The 22,863-nt window shown below is 46.0% G+C and overlaps 1 protein-coding gene across 1 annotated transcript; it reads right to left on the bottom strand.

The window, feature by feature from the left end:
* Positions 1-428: 428 nt before the first annotated feature.
* LOC129826114 (protein crumbs homolog 1-like) lies at positions 429-20,200 on the bottom strand. Its single transcript, XM_055886459.1, has 13 exons — positions 19,968-20,200; positions 13,407-14,099; positions 12,774-12,969; positions 12,031-12,170; positions 10,521-10,706; positions 10,251-10,364; positions 5,996-6,994; positions 5,198-5,757; positions 4,861-5,026; positions 3,831-4,692; positions 3,598-3,714; positions 3,232-3,358; positions 429-2,960 (listed from the first exon to the last, which is right to left on the bottom strand). Exons 1-13 carry the CDS (start codon positions 20,035-20,037, stop codon positions 2,739-2,741), a joined length of 4,452 nt encoding a protein of 1,483 aa, XP_055742434.1. The 5' UTR covers positions 20,038-20,200; the 3' UTR covers positions 429-2,738.
* Between the last annotated feature and the right edge of the window lie 2,663 nt (positions 20,201-22,863).

Genomic DNA, 22,863 nt, shown 5'->3' with positions numbered 1-22,863 from the left:
ATGAGCTAATACGTAACATAGCTGGAATCATACAGTATTCTTACAGGATGAGAGAGAGAGAGCATTTCTCTTTCATGTCTAATATAAGGGGGACAATTTCCAGCCCGTAGGTGTGTTATGTTATGAGAAGAAACAGAAATCGTCTGGTGAGATACTGTATTTCTATTCAGTTTATTTTTCAATTATATGCGGGCATTGTAAACATAAACTCCTTCCCTTGTGATATTCAGACAGAACGCTCCTACAGGACTGTGGGAGGAGATCCCTTCAGAAGCATTGTGAAAGACACTGAATTGCAAATGCTATTGAACAAACAGACAGTCAAGCACTTATTGGATAACTGTGTTGACTTGTTATCATTTGTCAGATACAATTCTTACCGCATTTTATCTAGTTACAAATAAAACCATGCACAGTAAGTCCAGTCATTCATTTCATGGTGTTGTTTTAATTATCATTCTCTTTTGCATCAGTTTAACTGTTGACATCCAATAGAAAGATTAGAGTTTTGAATAAATCACATTATTTACAATTGCATCATGTTACAGTGTTGCTACCCAATCACATTTTCCAGAATAATCACAGAATACTCCCTATACATACCAGTGTAGCCTACCCAGCATACCTTGCTATTCTTTACACTGTAGTTGGTACTGCCTGAGTAGAGGTGCGTCCAGTGTAAACTCCTACCATACTATTCAGAACTAAAATACAGATCAGTCTAATCTATCCCCTGTTGTAGATGCGAATCCAGAGTGTACCAGGGTTGGGGTCAATTCAGTTTTCAATTGACAATTCACTGGGCAATGTTCACTTTGTGAATTGACTATAATTGATCCCAACCCTGGAATGTACTCTGTATAATCCAACACTGGAATGTACTCTGTATAATCCAACACTGGAATGTACTCTGTATAATCCAACACTGGAATGTACTCTGTATAATCCAACACTGGAATGTACTCTGTATAATCCAACACTGAAGCAGTACTAACATCAGTGTATAGTCAGTACATATTCTCCCTGGATCGTACTGTATCACCTAGCCCTGCAGGAATGGGAGGGGGAGGACCGACAGCGCTAACATCAGTGTATAGTCAGTACATGTCTCCCTGGATCGTACTGTATCACCTAGCCCTGCAGGAATGGGAGGGGGAGGACCGACAGCGCTCAAACAGAAACCTGCTCTGTCTATTTGTCGGTCAGTCATACCGCTCTACAGCATTCCACACAGACATCAACACAATAATCACAGTGAGTTTTCCTTTGAGACAATACATAGTTCCATCCAGTCAACTATACTGTAGATAGGACCATACAAAAATCAACATATAGATAGATACCATATCCAATGGAGAATGTACAAGAGTGGAATGTTGGGTTTGTCAGCGTTCCATCCATTCTGTAAGGAAGGCACATCCAAACGCATTCATAAAGTTATGTGGAAGTCAATTCATAATTATCTTTCAATGACTTGCCTTTAGTATGGGGTTGCATAAACTTAATTACTTTCATTCAGCTTAGTTACAGTATATGCATGTCGTACATCATCCATAGTTACAGAAAAGAACTAGAGCACAAGATCTAGCTTGAGCACCTTCGGTGGACAGTGAAAACGTCCATGGATCACTTGGCTGGTTAAGTTGTGGCTCTGGTGAGGATAGATTAAGAGACAGACAGGAGTGTAGGTTTGGGTAAATGTATCCTGTCTGAGTACTGTGGCATCAGAGTTTGAGATGGCTGATAGCATTAAAGTGGTCTCAAACCACTTTCTATGAGTTCGAGTTTTAGGAGCACCTCATACATTTGCACAAGACAATGACATGAACAAAAAACACATATCATAGATTTAGAAATAAGACAATTACAGTATTTACAGGGAGTCGGAAAGAACATTATTGGTATAGTGTGTTGCCTGTTAACTGTTAACTGCACATCCAGAGAAAAATATCATGTTTTACCATGAAAATGGTCTTTAGAGTGAACTCACACCTAATCAATGTGGGCTACAGAATGTACACTGGTAGCTATTGTATAGAGAGCCACTGGAGTCCAGTATGGTTCATCACTCCAGGAAGGGGACTAGCTGATTAGACTCAACCGACAGCAGTGCTCCAGTCTTGTGGAGACGAGAGCTCTTTCATCCTCTATCTGTGATTATTATTATTTGACCATGCTGGTCATTGATGAACATTTGAACATCTTGGCCATGTTCTGTTATAATCTCCACCCGGCACAACCAGACGAGGACTGGCCACCCCTCATAGCCTGGTTCCTCTCTAGGTTTCTTCCTAGGTTTTGGCCTTTCTAGGGAGTTTTTCCTAGCCACCGTGCTTCTACACCTGCATTGCTTGCTGTTTGGGGTTTTAGCCTGGGTTTCTGTACAGCACTTTGAGATATCGGCTGATTTAAGAAGGGCTATATAAATAAATTTGATTTGATTTTGATTTGATATCCTGCCCTTCTCTGCGGCTCAGACAGACCAAGTCACCTCTTTCTATAAAGAGATTACTTCCGGGTTTAATCACCCCAACCCCATGACCCAGGAGCAGCAGTGTGGTGGTGGCACCACTGTGAGGGCACATGTCCACACCACTGGTGACCTTTCACACCCTGGCCACCTCTTAGTGAGTCTGACCAGTCCTCGCCTGTGTCTGGTTGTGTGTCTGAGCCAGGGAGGCTAGGTGTCCGACCTGTAGCCGAGTGAAGGTAGTGTGTGTTGCTGTTGTGTGTGGGGCTCATATGAGCCTCTCCTCGGGGGGCACTTTGAGTACGCTGCCCATCTCCAGCCGTGCCCCTGCCACCTCCTGGGTGCTGGGGCTGTAGGTGCCCTCCGACTGGCGCTTCTTGCGTGCGGTCAGCACCATGAACACCAGGGCCACCACAGCCAGCAGCACACACAGGCTGGCCAGAGGGATGGCCACCACCAGCCAGGGCATGCGCTGCCTCTGCTCCTGTCTCTACAGAGGGGCGAGAGCAGGACATTTAACTATTATTTATTATTACCTTGTTATTACTTATTAGTACCTTATTACTCAGATTAGACAAACTACAGCTTAAATTGTTTTAATACATCAGCCTCTTTGATCCAATCTGGTCTGTGTATAAGCTTTTGATACTCAACTTATATTATCACGACATAGTCTACTGTAACAAATGTACAGACAGTATGTCGTTACGCACAGACTGTCAGTTACTGAGTGTGATCAGTGGAGATATAGGGTGCCTTACATTGATTTCACACTGTGTGCCGCTGAAGCCCGGCACACACACACACTGGAAGCTGCTGAGTCGGTCCAGGCAGGTAGCACCGTTGAGACAGGGTCTGGACTCACACTCATCTATCTCTGCCTCACACCTGGGAGAGAACACCGGGGGGGTCAACACGACACTGACACCCCAGCAGGACGACAGCTCTCTGTACATACAATAGGAGCCTTATACAGTCCCACTGACATGCTCAGCTTTTAAACTGTAGACTTATAGGGCCGGGCTACCGGACACAGGTTAAGCATAGTCCATTTAGCATGCTTTTTAACCCTTCTTAGTCGAATAAAATGGGACTCTATGGAGAGTTGGATAGGCTAGTGATCTCACCAGTCTCCAGTGTAGCCAGGTTTGCAGGTGCAGTTGGTACCCCAGATCCCATCCATGCAGACCCCACCGTTGTCACACTGCGTCTCTTCATCACACTGCTGTGGAGGAAATCTCCATCTGTAGGATACACAACATACAGTCATTACAACGTTTATACATACTGAATACGTAGACACACACACACAGTGATGTTTGAACAGGAACATGCCCTGGTTATAGTTTGTGGTACCCACTGGCAGCGGCGGCCGGTGTATCCAGGGGGGCAGACACACTGGTAGGTACCCGTCCCGTCTAGGCAGGAGCCTCCGTTCAAACAGCTGTGCTCCAGGCAGTCATCCACCTCCTCCTCACAGTCCCTGCCCCCCCATCCTTTGTGACACTCACACTGGTAGTTTGCCAGGAGGTCTGTGCAGGTGCCGTGGGCACAGGGGCCTGAGGCACACTCGTCTGTGTCCCTCTGGCAGAACTCTCCTTCCCAGCCCGGGACACAGCTGCAGTTGAACAGGTTCCAGAGGTCCTGGCAGGTGCCCTGGTTGAGGCAGGGCTGGTACTGACACACATCAGCACCAACACACCCCATCTTGTTCTCCTGACCCCCCTGTCTGACAAACCGGGCTGCCTGAGGGGCCTCTTGGTTGTCCAACAGAGGTAGGTAGACTCCTCCCACCCTCACCTCTCCCAGACAGCCTGTGTAGTTCTCTGCCAGCCACACGGTGGTGTTGTTGAGGAAGTTGAGGTGCCCGGCTGTGCCCATGGTGCTGCCAGCCCTGCGCCCGTCCACAGTGAGGCGCCAGCGGGACACAGGCTGCAGGGGGTCTGTCATGGCCAGGTGGAGGTGGTGCCAGGCCCCGTCTGAGATGGGCAGGTCACTGGTGAAGGCCTGTAGCTCCAGGCTGTTGCCGCTCAGTAGTTTGACCAGCAGGGAGGAGTTGAGCAAACCCAGACAGAAGACCTCTGCTCCGTTAGTGGCCCGCAGCAGCACGCCGTTCTCCTCCCGAGTACGTATATCCATGGAGACACTGGTCACCGTGGCAACCAGCGAGCCATTAGCGGTGAACTGCAGAGCGTTGCTCTCAAAGGTGGCGCTAGTGAGGCCTGGTGGAACAGCAGTATATTAATAAGGCAACTCAATATTGAATACAGTGACATACCTTTTGGTAAGGTGTTCGCTATTTTGTTTGTGCGTGTGTCTGTGCCGAGAAAGATACTGTAGTAGAGAGAAAGGGAGAGAGATAATGTATACGATCCAAAAAGTCCACTCACACTCGTAACCGTCAACTAGATCCACACACTGGCTGCCCACGACACAGGGGTCGCTAATACACCACACGCGTGTCTCACATCGCCTGCCAGAGAAGTTCATGGGACAGGTGCACTCAAAATCATTCCAGGTGATTGTGCACGTTCCTCCATTCTTACAGGGACCAGCCTGAGGAGGACATAGATATTAGTGTCTGTTACAAAGAGTGAACTGAAAGGTCTTTGTCAGGACCCTAACCTGAGAAATCTAGACAGCTCTTGTACCAGTTTCCTTAAGCAGTTCATAGGTCTATAGTTACAGCAAAACATCTCTAAAGCGTAAAGGTGTTATTGACGTTACCTTGCATGCCTCATCACTGACACAGCCATCCAACACGTTCTCTGATTTTTTGGGGAAGTAGCACTGGAACGCTTTGTGGGTGTGACACTCCTCCTCTGGGAGGTTACGGTACAGGTGCATGTGGTCCAGAGTGATGTCCTGCAAGCAGCCTTTGAAGTGACCTCCCCAAGGGGCAGTGGACTCCCCCGGTGGCAGACCCCCCATGTACACCACGTCCCCCTGCTCCATCCTCACCTTCCCCAGGGATAACTGTGTCCCACCCTGACTGAACCCTACCTGACCCTGGCGTACCACCACAGTGACCAGCTCCCTCTGTCCGCTGGTGATGTAGGTACCGTTAGAGAACAGGGTGGTGGGGGGGCTGTTGAAGACCAGGGTTCCCTCCCGCAGGTACAGGGTGAGGTAGGCCCTCCTCCCTCTCCGCAGCTGGAGGAGCAGTCCGCTAGGCTTCAGAGAGCGCAGGAAGAAGGAGATGTTGAAGTTCTCTCCGTCCGTTTGGTTGATGTTGAAGGCAGCATAGCTCACAGTGTCTTCATTGCTGAATGTCCATGAGGGGTATTCTGAGGCAAGCAACAAAAAGCAATACTTTCAGTGTGAACAACAAAACCTGTACAAACCTGTGCAGTTGAAGGGAACAGGCTGTAAGTTGAGGAGACACACGTAACCCCCTTTAAATGACAATACATTGTCAGCGCCTGGTGTCTGCAGTTGACATAATTTGAAAAGCAATATTTGAAAACGTGTAAAATGTTGTAAAACGTGTAAAAGTCATGTTTTAAAATGTATAACAGTTCTTACCTTCTTCACACAAGGAGCCGTGATAGGGTCGATCACACTCACAGCTGAAGCTAGTCCACAGGTCAATACAATGCCCACGATGATGGCAGGGGTCAGGATGACACCAGTCGGTCTTGTTGCAGCCCAGCTCCATGTCTTGGATGTGCTCTGGAGAGATATCCTGAGGCAGTAGCAGCTGGTGGTCAACTTGTAGATCCTCCATGCAGCCAATAAAACCCTTCCTACTCTCTGTGTTGTCCAGATACTTCTGGGGGGCCCCACCCACATAGACCTGGGGGAATGATCCAGGTTGGAAGAAGATCAATTGGTTGTGTCCTTCGTCCTCCACTGTGCATCCCCCGTCATTGTCACAGCCTGGTCCTTTCACCATCAGCACCAGCTTCTCATCCATGGTCACTTTGGCCTCATGCCAGTCTCCGTCATTGACAGGGAGATGGTAGGTGGCCTGTAGCTCCTTCCCTGATCCAGCTCTAGCATGGATATGGCCCCCCACAATCTCCAGGGACACAAAGTAGTGCTCAGCCCCTCTGTAGAACAGCAGCATTTCAGCCAGGGTGGTCCTGAAGCGCAGCTGGACGTGGATCCCATAGTGGTGGTGGTGGTGCTGGGGGTCAATCCCTCTACTGGTCCTGTTAGCTGTAGGAGGGAGCTGGATGAGGACATACCCCTCTGTGTTAAAGGAGAAGGTGGTGGGAATGCTGCAGTGGTTCCCAGTGAAGCCAGGGGGACAGAGGCAGGTGTGGCCATGCTCTTGTTCATCCCCATCGTCACCACTGTGCTCTTCTTGGCTTAGGATGGGCACACACGTGGCTCCGTTCTCACACAGGTGTTCCCTGCAGCCAATCAGACGGACGTCACAGTTATGGCCACCCCATGGCTCCTCCCCTGGATCCGTCTTCACACAGTTGCAGGTGTAGGCGTTGGCAGCGTCCTTGCAGGACCCGCTGTTCTGACAGGGCCCGCTCTCACACTCGTTAATGTCTACCTCGCAGTGCACACCTGGAATGACAACATAACACACCATTAGTTTTTTATGTTCGACATGTATCTGGCTTAGGGGTATGGTCATGTCTTTCTCTGCCACACAGAACTGTCCCCCAGCCACACAGTGAGATTCAACAGGAGCCTACGGGTCTCCCTAACCAAACCAATGAGTTCATCAGAATCTCCCTAACCAAACCAATGAGTTCATCAGAGTCTCCCTAACCAAACCAATGAGTTCATCAGAGTTTCCCTAACCAAACCAATGAGTTCATCAGAATCTCCCTAACCAAACCAATGAGTTCATCAGAGTCTCCCTAACCAAACCAATGAGTTCATCAGAGTCTCCCTAACCGAACCAATGAGTTAATCAGAGTCTCCCTAACCAAACCAATGAGTTCATCAGAGTCTCCCTAACCAAACCAATGAGTTAATCAGTCTCCCTAACCAAACCAATGAGTTCATCAGAGTTTCCCTAACCAAACCAATGAGTTCATCAGAATCTCCCTAACCAAACCAATGAGTTCATCAGAGTCTCCCTAACCAAACCAATGAGTTCATCAGAGTCTCCCTAACCGAACCAATGAGTTAATCAGAGTCTCCCTAACCAAACCGATGAGTTCATCAGTCTCCCTAACCAAACCAATGAGTTAATCAGTCTCCCTAACCAAACCCATAAGTTAATCAGAGTCTCCCTAACCAAACCAATGAGTTAATCAGAGTCTCCCTAACCAAACCAATGAGTTAATCAGAGTCTCCCTAACCAAACCAATGCGTTAATCAGAGTCTCCCTAACCAAACCCAATGAGTTAATCAGAGTCTCCCTAACCGAACCAATGTGTTAATCAGAATCTCCCTAACCGAACCAATGAGTTAATCAGTCTCCCTAACCAAACCCAATGAGTTAATCAGAGTCTCCCTAACCAAACCCAATGAGTTAATCAGAGTCTCCCTAACCAAACCAAATAAGTTAATCGGAGTCTCCCTAACCAAACCAATGAGTTAATCAGAGTCTCCCTAACCAAATCAAATGAGTTAATCAGATATAGAAGTATACTGGCAAGCATGCGGCTCTCCAGGAAGCACTTGAATAGACTATGCCTTTTACTAATGAGGAAATGACGGATGAAAGTTAAAATATCGGTACGGATGTGAGCCCAGTTACTACTTCTCTCTGTGTCACAGTCAAATTGTATTAAGAAAACAAATGCTTTGAAGTATGTTCCTTGATTATTCACGGTGTATAGTAAATCACTGGGACTACAATATGCTCAGTAAGCAATGAAAGTTTACACATCAGCAAAATCCTCTAAAACTCCTCTCTCCACAAGTTAAAAACAAGAACAATCTCCTTCTGCCCTCCTCCAGCCCTCTACCTCCCCCACATAAACACACAGCCTGTCCTAGCAGCTCTTCTCTCCACAGTAAGTTTTAAGTGTTACCTGTCAGTCCCCATGGCTCACGCCATGCAGCTAGCAACAGAAGTAGTAGTAGCTCCCTCATTCTCCCAGAGCCGTAAACACACACATATAGCCAAACAGGTCCCACAGATGAGATCAAACTTGTGCACCCTCTCTCTCACACATGCACACACACACACGTACACACAGTCCATACACTTGTACCAGGCAGGCAATAGTGATTACTCGAGCCCAGCCCACCCTACTTCTCTCCCTCCCTCCCTCCCTCATGCCTGCATACAGCCTCCCCTCGGCAGCCAGGCCCAGCCAGGGCTCTAAGCCTACCACCCAGCTGGCTCCTGTCACTGCTGACAACAGGAATGTTGGGCTACAGTCACTCCTGATCGATGTTATGGATGCCGGCTAGTGGCAGACGGCATTCTAATCACAGGAGATGGGCTTCTGAGCAGAGGGGCTGTACTGAGCTGGACTATACTGGACTAACCTCAGTATGACATAGGTTGAAAAGGGGAGTCAAAGGTGGCTGGGTTGAGAGGGGGCTCCATTTTTAACCAGTTTCTGAGTGCTCTATCTGTACGTGCAAAGAGAACTCACAGAGAATATGTAGTCATATGATCTTGTTGTGCACCTATGTGTTATTCCCCTCTATTTTGACGGGTGCCTGGTTACAGTATACTTACTGTGCAAATAGCTTAGGACTAGGAGTATCGCAATACATTATGTTTTAATTGATAACAGGTTTTGTTTTTGTGATGAGAGGGTCTTTCAAGCTTGCTTTTATTAATTAGTGGTCCATAGGGCTTAAGCAGCTTTGTGGTAATCTCTCTCTCCCCCTGGTAAACTAGAGGAAAGACCCCTGTTAAATACCCAGCCAGGACTACCGACATATGGCACCAGGTTTTATGGTCTTTGTTGTTCTTCTACTGCTATGCCCCTCCGTATGGACACCTACCCTCTCTGTCAAAGCCGCTGTACACGGAGACTCACCCAAAGGACTGGAGATAGACTCTCAAATCAAATCAAATCAAAGTTTATTTGTCACGTGCGCTGAATACAACAGGTGTAGACCTTACAGTGAAATGCTTACTTACAGGCTCTAACCAATAGTGCAAAAAAGGTAGTAGGTGAACAATAGGTAGGTAAAGAAATAAAACAAAAGTAACAAGACAGGCTATATACAGTAGCGAGGCTATAAAAGTAGCGAGGCTACATACAGACACCGGTTAGTCAGGCTGATTGAGGTAGTGTGTACATGTAGATATGGTTAAAGTGACTATGCATATATGATGAACAGAGAGTAGCAGTAGTGTAAAAGAGGGGTTGGCGGGTGGTGGGTGGCGGGTGGCGGGACACAATGCAGATAGCTAGCCACTGTGCGAGAGCAATGGTTGGTCGGCCCAATTGAGGTAGTATATACATGAATGTATAGTTAAAGTGACTATGCATATCTGATAAACAGAGAGTAGCAGCAGCGTTCATTTTCAGTTGTTATTCATAGTTAATAACTCTGTTATTCATAGTTAATAACTCTGTTATTCAGAGTTATTCATGGGTGGTTTTCCAGCCCACCTTTACTTTTCCTTTGCTTTTCCTTATCTCTGTTTTGACTGATGTCTAATGTCCAAGCAGACCAGTACAAGCAGGAATGATCAGCAGGGGCAGGATTAACCTATTATTGTTCTGCTCATTGCAAGGCAAGTGAATCCAAAGAGATATACTGTATATCACTGCATGGGATTTATTTATTTTCTCTATTGTATCTTCTGATATACAGTATATTAAGAGCAGGTCAGGGTTTTTTGCACATAAAGAGCTGTGTTATATAACACAGTGAAATAGACAGACAGTCTTACCTGTAAACCCAGGTGGACAGTCACACTGGTATGAGTTGACCAGGTCCTCACAGCTCCCTCCGTTCTGACATGGAGCAGACTCACACTCGTCTATATTCTCTTCACAGCTCTCACCTGCAAGAGACAGGACACATTACGTACTTACTCAATTATTTACCCTCAAGTCAAATTAACATCGACTGCAATGTCAGAGGATTCCTATTCAATCAGATCCTGTACTTAAAGGGGGGTGGGAGGTCACCAACTATGAATTTCAGTGTTTTGCCTTACCAGCAAACCCAGGCTGGCAGTGGCAGAGGAACCCAGCTGCTTCCTCATAGTTGAACTCCCTGTCATCCAGTCCAGACAGCACCCCGTAGTGCAGCAGCTCTGAGCGCTGAAAACACTCTCCTCTATTCTCACAGGGCTGCAGCTCACACTCATCAATATCCACCTGACAGTTCTTCCCTTCATAACCTGCAACACACACACCATTATTTTAAACAGTTCTTCCCTTCATAACCTGCAACACACACACCATTATTTTAAACAGTTCTTCCCTTCATAACCTGCAACACACACACCATTATTTTAAACAGTTCTTCACCTCATAAGCTGCAACACACACACCATTATTATAAAAGAAGGGGGGGGGAGTTATTTGTTTCTAGCCATTTTGAGCCTGTAATCGAACCCACAAATGCTGATGCTCCAGATACTCAACTAGTCAAAAGAAGGCCAGTTTAATTGCTTCTTTAATCAGGACAACAGTTTTCAGCTGTGCTAACATAATTGCAAAAGGGTTTTCTAATGATAAATTTGCCTTTTAAAATGATGAACTTGGATTAGCTAACACAACGTGATGGTTGCTGATAATGGGCCTCTGTACGCCTATGTTGATATTCCATAAAAAAATCTGACGTTTCCAGCTACAATAGTCATTTACAACATTAACAATGTCTACACTTTATTTCTGATCAATTTGATCTTATTTTAATGGACAAAAAAATGTGCTTTTCTTTCAAAAACAAGGACATTTCTAAGTGACCCCAAATGTTTTGAACGGTAGTGTATATAATGTGCTCTCCATCCTCTGTATTGAGGATCATCTTTGTTTTTCCTATTGTTCATGGCCCTGCAGCTGCACCAGTCCTACACTAGATGGCATTGTGGTGTAACACCACGGTCAGTACTACACTATACAGGTCTCTCAATAGGTCTCTCACTATGTCTCAAACCACTCCCCCTTCTTTGCCTCTAAACCACAGGCTTGTATCATACCTTTGATCCTTTATCTCTGTGATTTACGTCTGGGAAACTCCACAAACCAAATCTTACCAAGAAAAGGGTTTTGCCTGCCTGTAAAAGGCTACATGGAAGCACCTGTAGCTTTTCTTTTCAACATACTCCTGACACCTAGGATGTTCTCACTCTCTCTCTGTTTTTACGTCAGACAGCAGATCAAATATGCTTGTACAACAATCACTGCGTGTCAGAGGAGGCTGGTGGGATGAGCTATAAGAGGGCGGGCTCATTGCAATGGCTGAAATTGAATGAATGGAACAGGGTCAAACATGGGGTTTCTATATTTTGTTTGTTGTGTTTGACACCACTTCATTAATTCCATTCCAGTCTTTACAGTAAGCCCGTCCTCCTATAGCTCCTCCCACCAGCCTCCTCTGCTGCATGTGTAATACTTCCTGTGGTGCAGAGAAGGCTTGGCAAATATGACAGACAGCTGACTGTTACTCCCTCATTTGGTGAGAAGTGTGTGTGTGTGTGTGTGTGTGTGTGTGTGTACCTGTCCAGCAGATACAGTCGTATTGGTTGACCCCCTCTAGGCAGGTGGCTCCATTCTGGCAGGGGTCCGAAGCACACTCTGGGATGTCCACCTCACATTGCTCTCCTGTGAAGCCTGTCCCGTTGCAGTCACACTCATAGCTGAGTGAGGAGGAGGAGACTTAGAGAGGCTCCTTATATCCTGCTTATTTCAGTGAGACTGGGACATCTTTGAAGCATGAAAACGCACTGGGACCTCAGTGCAGCCAGTAGAAACGTTAAACAGTCTTAACTGTGAGGTTTCTAACATCGAATCATTTCTGCATTTTTTCTTAAGGAAAGGGGTATTTCACCTTCACACATTTTTTGTTGTTGTGGGGCAGTCCCACTCTTGATGTTTTTAGTTTTATTGGATAGGACAGAGGTAGAGAGGAAATGGAGAGGGGGTGGTGAACTAGCAGTGGGCCGGATTCAAAGAAGCTTAGACCACCTATGTGGTATTCTTTGGTTAACAAATGTAATTGGTTCAATCTAATATATTAACAAGATACACCACCCAGGTCTGATGACGTTCTCTATCAGGTTTTCCCCACTTCCCAACCTCATGATTAATTACCATGCGAATAAGCAGTGTAATCCTTATCCTCGCCCTGTTAAACTTTACTGTCGGGAAGGAATCCCTCAGCTGACATACTGCTCACCGACACATTGGGGTTAAGCAGCTGATTCAGCCAATGAGAGGAGAGAGAGTTGGAGACACCTTACCTGTTCACCAGGTCTGTACAGTTGCCATCGTTGAGACACAGCCCGCTGGCACACTCATCAATGTCCAGCTCACAGTCACGGCCCTCGTACCCAGACACACACTCACAGGTGTACAGGCCCACACGGTCATGGCAGGTGGCTCCATGCTGGCAGGGCTGCTCCTCACACTCGTCAATCTCCACTTCACAGTTCACCCCTGTCACACAACACAGACACAGCTTCATATATTTATTTTACCTTTATTTAAGTAGGCAAGTCAGTTGAGACCAAATTCTTATTTTCAATGACGGCCTAGGAACAGTGGGTTAACTGCCTTGTTCAGGGGCAAAATGACAGATTTGTACCTTGTCAGCTCGGGGATTCAAACCTGCAACCTTTCGGTTACTAGTCCAATGCTCTAACCACTAGGCTCCCCTGCCACCCCAGATATGATGGGTTTCACTATGAGAACAACTATAGAGCTTAGAGAGAAACATTGAACATGGTGTATTAAAACTTTGTAGTTTCTATATGAGGTTGGCAAAGTAGTGAACTCTGAACTAAAGACACTGAGTTAAAGAGAGAGGGTAATTCCCTCACACTCTAAAGACAGCAGGATACATTGCACTGACCCAAACAGAGAGGCTGTCTCACCTTTGAACCCTAGCAGACAGTTGCACTCATAGCGGTCCACCTCATTGACACAGGTCCCATTGTTCTCGCACGGCCGCGACACACACTCGTTAATGTCCAGGTCGCAGTGGTAGCCTTGGAAACCAGGCACACAAAAGCACTGGTATCCGTTGACGTCATCTTTACAGATGGCTCCGTTCTGACAGGGGAGTGACTTACAGTCATCCACGTTCTCATCACAGTCCCTCCCCTGGAAGCCTGGGACGCACTGGCACTGGTGCCCATCCGATGTGTCAACACAGGTGGCACCATTGTGGCACGGCTCCTCAGAGCAGTCCCTCGCCTGGCAGTGATCTCCTCCATAGCCAGGGGGACAGTGGCAGGTGTAGCTATCCATCCTGTCCACACAATGGGACCTGACACCCCTACATGGGTTGCTCTCACACTTGATGTTGATGTTGAGTGTGCAGTTGGTCCCTGCGAAGTTGTCGGGGCAGTGGCAGGTGTAGACCCCTGTGCCCAGTGTGCTGGTACAGTTGGCGCATGGCGCATCTTGGACACAGGGGTCATACAGCTCCCTACAGTCCTTGCCCATATAGTGGACGGGCCATCTGGGGCAGAGACACGTGTAGTTGCCCATTTGGTCGAGACACGTACCGCCATTCTGACACGGGGACGACAGACACTTGTCTGCTGTTGCTGTGCACAGTATACCTGTAGGCAAGAAAGAAAATAAACTCAGTATTTATCATGAATGAGAAAGCTCAAAATATGTAAGCAACCTCAAACTTCATGAAACTGTGGTTAGATAATCGCTGGTGAAGTATTACCAGTCCATTACCCTGGTAATGTATTACCAGTCCATTACCCTGGTAATGTATTACCAGTCCATTACCCTGGTGAAGTATTACCAGTCCATTACCCTGGTAGTGTATTACCAGTCCATTACCCTGGTAATGTATTACCAGTCCATTACACTGGTAGTGTATTACCAGTCCATTACCCTGGTAGTGTATTACCAGTCCATTACCCTGGTAGTGTATTACCAGTCCATTACCCTGGTAGTGTATTACCAATCCATTACCCTGGTGAATTATTACCAGTCCATTACCCTGGTGAAGTATTACCAGTCCATTACCCTGGTAGTGTATTACCAGTCCATTACCCTGGTGAAGTATTACCAGTCCATTACCCTGGTAATGTATTACCAGTCCATTACCCTGGTAATGTATTACCAGTCCATTACCCTGGTAGTGTATTACCAGTCCATTACCCTGGTGAAGTATTACCAGTCCATTACCCTGGTGAAGTATTACCAGTCCATTACCCTGGTGAAGTATTACCAGTCCATTACCCTGGTAGTGTATTACCAGTCCATTACCCTGGTGAAGTATTACCAGTCCATTACCCTGGTAGTGTATTACCAGTCCATTACCCTGGTAGTGTATTACCAGTCCATTACCCTGGTGAAGTATTACCAGTCCATTACCCTGGTAGTGTATTAACAGTCCATTACCCTGGTGAAGTATTACCAGTCCATTACCCTGGTAGTGAATTACCAGTCCATTACCCTGGTGAGGTATTACCAGTCCATTACCCTGGTAGTGTCTTACCAGTCCATTACCCTGGTGAAGTATTACCAGTCCATTACCCTGGTAGTGTATTACCAGTCCATTACCCTGGTGAAGTATTACCAGTCCATTACCCTGGTGAAGTATTACCGGTGAGATTACCAAGTATTTCCTATGAGGTCATTAATAGGCCAATACACCAGATACCTTTGACCTCTCCCTTTGTCTCTGCTTTTGAGGCACTTACAGAGCACTTTCTTAATGAAAAGTTTTTAAAAAACACTTCCCTCTCTCTCTAGTCTGGACTTAACGTGAACACAGCAGATGGTGTTAGGAGTAAACGTATTGCACACTCACTGTGTGAGCAGTTGTCACCTGAGGCTTCATCAATGAAAGTTCCCTTCGCCCCGAAAACTACTAATCTAACCTGAACTTGACCCCATGGGTCATCTTAATACACACCGCAACAGGTAGTTTAATAATCACAGACTATTTGACGCTGGTTAGATTTTCTGCTATAATTGTTGAATAAATGTATGGAATATTCCTTTTGTCATAAGTAGAAATAATAAGCGTACAGTGCTAAAATATTTGAATATGAGGGGGATAAAACTGTGGAATGCTTTCATACTTGAGTACATGTTCCTATTACGTTTATGGAATGTGTATGTTGTCTTAAATCCTGATTTGATTAGATTGCTAAAGCTCGACTTAATGAACACAGATATATAGCTTCTGAGTTATTCAATATACTAGTATAGTTTATACTGTATTTAACAAAGAGTGTTAGCAGGGATTGTTACTATATGTTTACCTGTGTGGTGTTCCCTTACTTCACTCACTCACAGCTTATCTTAAAGGGAAGGTTACATTGTCCTTCAATCCACTGTAGCACCTACTGTACCTATTACTGCCATGCCCCCGGCCCTTTAACACCTCTATAACCCTCCTGTCACACCCCTAAAACCTCCACCTCACACCTGTTTCCCTAATATAATGTGACCATCCATAGTGCTCGGGAGATGTAGGGTGGGCAGGCTTTTGATCCAGTTCAGCACTTGATTAAATGAATCAACTGATCATACCTAGATTCGTTGAATCAGGTGTCTGATTATTGGCAAAAGCCAGCACACTCTGGCTGTTGCTCTCCATGACAAGTGTTAGTGACCACTGATCATTCATTTCCACTCAATAGATCTACAGTACTGGTTGCTGTGTGTCACAATCCACTTGTTGTGAGCCACAGTCTTCTTCCCCTGCTATGATATCTAGTGAATGTTCCAAACACCATATATGTTCTTCACTAATCCCCTGACACCCCCAGATACACTGGAACATCCGTTGCAACCCGCAGTTTCTTCAGTTTCCTCCTACTGTCAACCCATCAACCCACAAGCTTCCCTTAACTCATGGTGTAAAGGACCAGGTTTTCTGTTCCCTTTATACACTGCTCAAAAAAATAAAGGGAACACTTAAACAACACAATGTAACTCCAAGTCAATCACACTTCTGTGAAATCAAACTGTCCACTTAGGAAGCAACACTGATTGACAATAAATTTCACATGCTGTTGTGCAAATGGAATAGACAAAAGGTGGAAATTATAGGCAATTAGCAAGACACCCCCAAAAAAGGAGTGATTCTGCAGGTGGTGACCACAGACCACTTCTCAGTTCCTATGCTTCCTGGCTGATGTTTTGGTCACTTTTGAATGCTGGCGGTGCTCTCACTCTAGTGGTAGCATGAGACAGAGTCTACAACCCACACAAGTGGCTCAGGTAGTGCAGTTCATCCAGGATGGCACATCAATGCGAGCTGTGGCAAAAAGGTTTGCTGTCTGTTAGCGTAGTGTCCAGAGCATGGAGGCGCTACCAGGAGACAGGCCAGTACATAAGGAGACGTGGAGGAGGCTGTAGGAGGGCAACAACCCAGCAGCAGGACCGCTACCTCCGCCTTTGTGCAAGGAGGTGCACTGCCAGAGCCCTGAAAAATGACCTCCAGCAGGCCACAAATGTGCATGTGTCAGCATATGGTCTCACAAGGGGTGTGAGAATCTCATCTCGGTACCTATTGGCAGTCAGGCTACCTCTGGCGAGCACATGAAGGGCTGTGTGGCCCCACAAAGAAATGCCACCCCACACCATGACTGACCCATCGCCAAACCGGTCATGCTGGAGGATGTTGCAGGCAGCAGAACGTTCTCCACGGCGTCTCCAGACTCTGTCACGTCGGTCACATGTGCTCATGTGCTCAGTGTGAACCTGCTTTCATCTGTAAAGAGCACAGGGCGCCAGTGGCGAATTTGCCAATCTTGGTGTTCTCTGGCAAATGCCAAACGTCCTGCACGGTGTTGGGCTGTAAGCACAACCCCCACCTGTGGACGTCGGGCCCTCATACCACCCTCATGGAGTCTGTTTCTGACCGTTTGAGCAGACACATGCACATTTGTGGCCTGCTGGAGGTCATTTTGCATGGCGCTGGCAGTGCACCTCCTTGCACAAAGGCGGAGGTAGCGGTCCTGCTGCTGGGTTGTTGCCCTCCTACGGCCTCCTCCACGTCTCCTGATGTACTGGCCTGTCTCCTGGTAGCGCCTCCATGCTCTGGACACTACGCTGACAGACACAGCAAACCTTTTTGCCACAGCTCGCATTGATGTGCCATCCTGGATGAACTGCACTACCTGAGCCACTTGTGTGGGTTGTAGACTCCGTCTCATGCTACCACTAGAGTGAGAGCACCGCCAGCATTCAAAAGTGACCAAAACATCAGCCAGGAAGCATAGGAACTGAGAAGTGGTCTGTGGTCACCACCTGCAGAATCACTCCTTTTTTGGGGGTGTCTTGCTAATTGCCTATAATTTCCACCTTTTGTCTATTCCATTTGCACAACAGCATGTGAAATTTATTGTCAATCAGTGCTGCTTCCTAAGTGGACAGTTGGATTTCACAGAAGTGTGATTGACTTGGAGTTACATTGTGTTGTTTAAGTGTTCCCTTTATTTTTTTGAGCAGTGTATTAGTGATAAATATGGATACATGTAAACACTCTCATCCTCCAGACCATCATAATAGATAGGATTTATACAGTATTGTGATTTCCAAGACCTAGAGACACTTCTGTCCAGACATGGTACCTACCTACACTGTTTATATGCACTGTGCTGTATACCCACTATAATGCACTGTGTACGCTAACAGCTGGTACTACCTGAACCCCATATCAGATTAGGTAGCAGTGTGGTGATTGGCTGAGACAGTGGGGGTCTCTGACTGGTCTATCCTGCTGCAGCCAGACCATTCATCCCTGAAACATTCCACTGTGCTGATGTCACTGCTGCCTCCTGTGCCATGAAACAGTATGTCAGAGCATCCCTCTAACAGTGTGGAAGAAAGTAGCAAGGTAGATAAGAGATGATTAATAGTTGTTATGCTTAATGTTTGTCCAAATAAAGATTATTTGTTTCCTCTGCCCTATGTTAACAGTTACCAAAACTAAAGTTACCCAAACATGATCTTTACATATACTCCAAGTCAAATGTCAGTTGAGACCCACACTTTGGGGTATTATGGACCCGTGGTGGCATGTCGTGACTCATGTGGGGCAGCAGGGTAGCCTAGTGGTTAGAGCGTTAGACTAATAACCAAAAGGTTGCAAGTTTGAATCCCTGAGCTGACAAGGTACAAATCTGTCATTCTACCCCTGAACAAGGTGGTTAAGCCACTGTTCCTAGGCCATCATTGGAAATAAGAATTTGTTCTTAACTGACTTGCCTAGTTAAATAAAGGTGAAAGGATGATCCAGTTTTAGTCAGAGGAATTATATTTTATCTCCACAGGGGACTGTCAGTCATACCATGCCAGTGTTGTGCTTTGTCCAAAATTGTATTCATACTCAAAGGCTAAACTGCAGTGACTCACTTGGCTTTAAAAAGCACACATTCTGACACGTTTAGTCATAGTTATCCTGTGATGTTAGTCAGAGATGTAAATGCCTGTGTTTCATGTGGATTTAACGTATCATTATTGATAGTATAGTATATCCAGTCTTTTCTATCAACAATGGTTGATCCAATATTGCAGTTGATTTTTCCATCAGCCATGCAATCTAAAAGTACTGTGTTCGTTTCCACAGTGCTCAGAACACTTGGCCCTCCGTTCAAAGTTAAGACAAAAAGCTGTTACGGCCAGACTCTTAGCCCGTCACCATGGTGATGGGAAACAATGGCCTCTGCGTGTGATCCGCCCTAGCCACCCCGTCCTGTCAGTCTTTCCAATTTAACGAAGTTCAGACACTTCCCACAGGGCCGCGGGAAAAATGGGTCAACGCATCATTAGGTGGGGTTCAAAATGTCCCCCACACAAACATACTGTACCCCATGACACCACACCCCACATTCCCCACTGTTTCCTTCTCTTTACAAGTTTTAACTGTTCCTATCATAGGTTATCAGGGAATAATATCACAAGCCATTTATCTCACTATGATAGATCATTATGATCTATGAATGACTTCATGATAAGTGCTCAAGCCAATTATATTTTTGTCTTACATAGTAAGACATATCAATTACAGTGACATATCATACGTTTCCATTGTTTTTTTAATGTATGATATGAAACAAATGTTTGATTGGTGCCTACTTCGGGCAGGTCTCTCTTGGTTCTTTAAAATTCATTTCTAAATAGGACCAGCCGTATCATTAAATAATAAATAACTTATTGAAGGGATACTGCACTCAGAGATGTTCAGATTATCACCAACTACAACAACCTGTCTGCCAGCTGGCTACTACCGCTTGTCCTCCTGTAACAACCTCCCGCCTTGCTAATGCCCTATTACAGCTCTGTCCACATCACCCCTACACACGCACACGCACACGCACACACACACACAGTGTACACACATTTTCACATTACTACTTTCCACATCAATACTCACACATGCAAGTGCACACACAGGTTTTCTGTTCCCTTTATAACCTATATTGATACACCGAGACAGTGAGTCCTACCCAGTTTGAACGTCATCATGATGAGCAGCAAAGGTTTTTGGTACTTTGAATGAAATCTCCCAAACTCCATGGCGGTGAAGGGACCCACTGTGTCACACAACGTCCAGCCTGAGAACTGCTGCCTGTCACTCCTCCACAGGATCCCCTCCCAGCATACTGGTCCAGCCGATCAGCTCTCTGCTCTGATAGAAGTTAGCTGGAAGTGTGCTGCAGGATCTCCATGCTTGGTCAGTAGTCAGTACTGAGCTCTCTGGGGACAGAGTTTGCCTGGCTGGAGTAAGGCCGAGTAATCTCCCCTGCAGAGAGCGGCCAGGAAAACATGGCTTGGATTCACTGACATGGACTGTCTGTCTCTCTAGTGCCCTCTCTTTCTACTACATCCCTATTTCCTCTATCCCTCTAACTTAATCATGTTGATTTTCATCTTTCTCTTCATTCCTCCATCCTACTTGATTTTATTTAACTTTCTGAAACAATATCGAAATAGTTATATATCAGTGGGTACCAACATCAAATGCACCTGCTGATATGTGTCAAAAATAGACCATGAAACTGAACTCACTTTAACAAGAGTTTTCTCTCTTATAAACATTTTAAGCCAGACCTTGATGTCACTCTACCCTCCTGCCTGACAACAGTCCCAGGAGTGGTGGTGACAGGTCCAGTCCAGGTTTAATGAGTGTACGCAGGATCCATCAATGGCTAGCCGGGTCCTTTGTGAGTGGGGGGCTTATCCTGGAGCACTCTAACACCTAGCAGGACAGCGGAGCCCCCCGTGGCAGCTGGGTCACCTCTCCGCCCCCCACCCCCCAGAACAGAGTCCTGAGCCCGGGCCTGGCTTAACCACAGCATGCTGGGATTGGAACGACACAGAGTTTAATTAAACACTTGGCATCTGTTCAGGCCAGAGATAAGTCTATCTCCATCCACCCACACAGCCACACACAAACCCTACCTGCAGTCTGTGAGCCTGAGAGTGGCAGAGTGACAGACAGGGTCAGTGCTGAGCAGAGCACCTCTCAACATTCCTGCCTGGCAGGATCACAGTTGCAACTTTCATTAAGCACCAAGACAAAAGAGAGAGCCGGACCTAAAGGCTGTCGCAGTTAGTCAGATGTTCGGCCAACTCAATAGCGAGCACAGGCAGATGAAGAAAACAAGAGAAGATAATTAAAGTACTTGAATATATATTTGATCTGTTAGAATGGATGTTCTATAGTGGAAACAATTACAAGATCACTTCGCTGATCATCCATTTTGATCTTTGAAAAATGATGTGTCTTTATAGTTGTTATGGTAATTGGAGCGTTTGAATATTTTCTTTTACATTGCTCGTGTTACTTGTTTTTAATCTTCAGCCATCTTCAGAGAGATGAAGGAGATGCTTTATCTATCTAAGAGGATGTATGTTATTGTAGGACCCTGATCAGATTTAAAGCTGTGTCTGGGTGGGTCGTCCTCAGACATAGACACAACCCCAGACAGACAGTTGTTTGTTATGAGTGATCAACGGTCTGTGGGTAGACATAATTGATGAGGTTATCTTCTTCACCAGTGTGAGTAAAAATATTTTTTTTTATGAAACTGGTGAAATCCCGGGAAACATGTTCAGAATAATTATATGAAGTTGATTAGGTTATTATTCAAAGTCTATGAAAATTGGTCATACATAGGGTCAACATGATGTTATGGATTAACATAAAAAGCGAATTATCCGACTGATAAGTCAGGAGCCCATCAGCGTTTAGCTTGCAAAAATCAGACAAAATAAACTAGTGAAACAATATCTACTACAGAGAAGTGATGTACTGTGGAAAAGCTATGACAACAAATCCGGGGCGCTCCAGAAATGGAGGATTGCGATGATAAGGGTAGTTATCCTACGCCATAAAACAAAAATACTACCCAGATTAGTGCTAACAGCACAACAAAATCTGTCTGCCCACTATGGAGTTTCCAGCTTACCAGTGATATACCATATGGGCCATGCTGGGCCAGTGATCTAGGAGAGGCTTTAAGAGCCTTTAAGCTAAGTAGTCCGTGGGCAAACAAACATGACCATTAGACCATGATTAAAACACACACATGCCATGTGACATGACATGCCATGACATCCCCTCTGTGCCTTTGCGATTACCATTGTGACAGGAAGCCCATTGAACCACACACTTTACAGCAGCATTGTATGGAAATGTGGTGAACCAATGACGGCTTCCTCTCTATCTAGAGGTTGGCCCTTCACATGGGTGGCACTGGCACTATAATAAAAGGAATCTACAGGTAGGTAGGCCTGTGTCTGGGTGCTGGCTTGCAGCTATAACGAGCAGGGTTTAACGGTGGGTCGTTTACAGGGGTGTGGGGCGATGAGGAGCAGCTAATGCTAATTCTGTCATTGGCAGATAATAGGGGTTCAAGGCAGTCTTTCTCAGCATACTGAATGTGCATCTATTAACACCTTTACTACCGCTACCACTGAGACGGAATCAAAGCATGCATGAGTGAGCCTTGGTGACAGAGCGATGGCCTCTCTGGGGCTGGGCTTTCACAGGCCAAATGTCATCCGACACGGCCCACCTTTCTTAGAGATGGGGGGGGACCTGCTGGATTTATGAGACTTCTTATAAAGGCCCAGACTAGAGCTTAATCTGCCTGCTCCAACACACACACTCTGCACTGTCCTCCCTAAAACACACACCTGCATGCATGCACACAAACACACACATATGCACACACGCATGGGAGTACCAGTGACGCGCTCAATATGGAAGTGGTCAGATGAAGAACACGTGAAGCTATAAGACGGTTTTGCTAGTAAGGGAAAGGGGGATACCTAGTCAGTTGTACAACTGAATGCCTTCAAATGCAGACTGAGATATGCTCCGGGTTTTATCCAGGA

This window comes from Salvelinus fontinalis, chromosome 28 (genome assembly GCF_029448725.1).
Source record: "Salvelinus fontinalis isolate EN_2023a chromosome 28, ASM2944872v1, whole genome shotgun sequence".
Lineage (NCBI taxonomy): Eukaryota > Metazoa > Chordata > Actinopteri > Salmoniformes > Salmonidae > Salvelinus > Salvelinus fontinalis.
The sequence above is the reverse complement of the archived record's forward strand: the minus strand, read 5'-3'. Positions and strand labels throughout refer to the sequence as shown.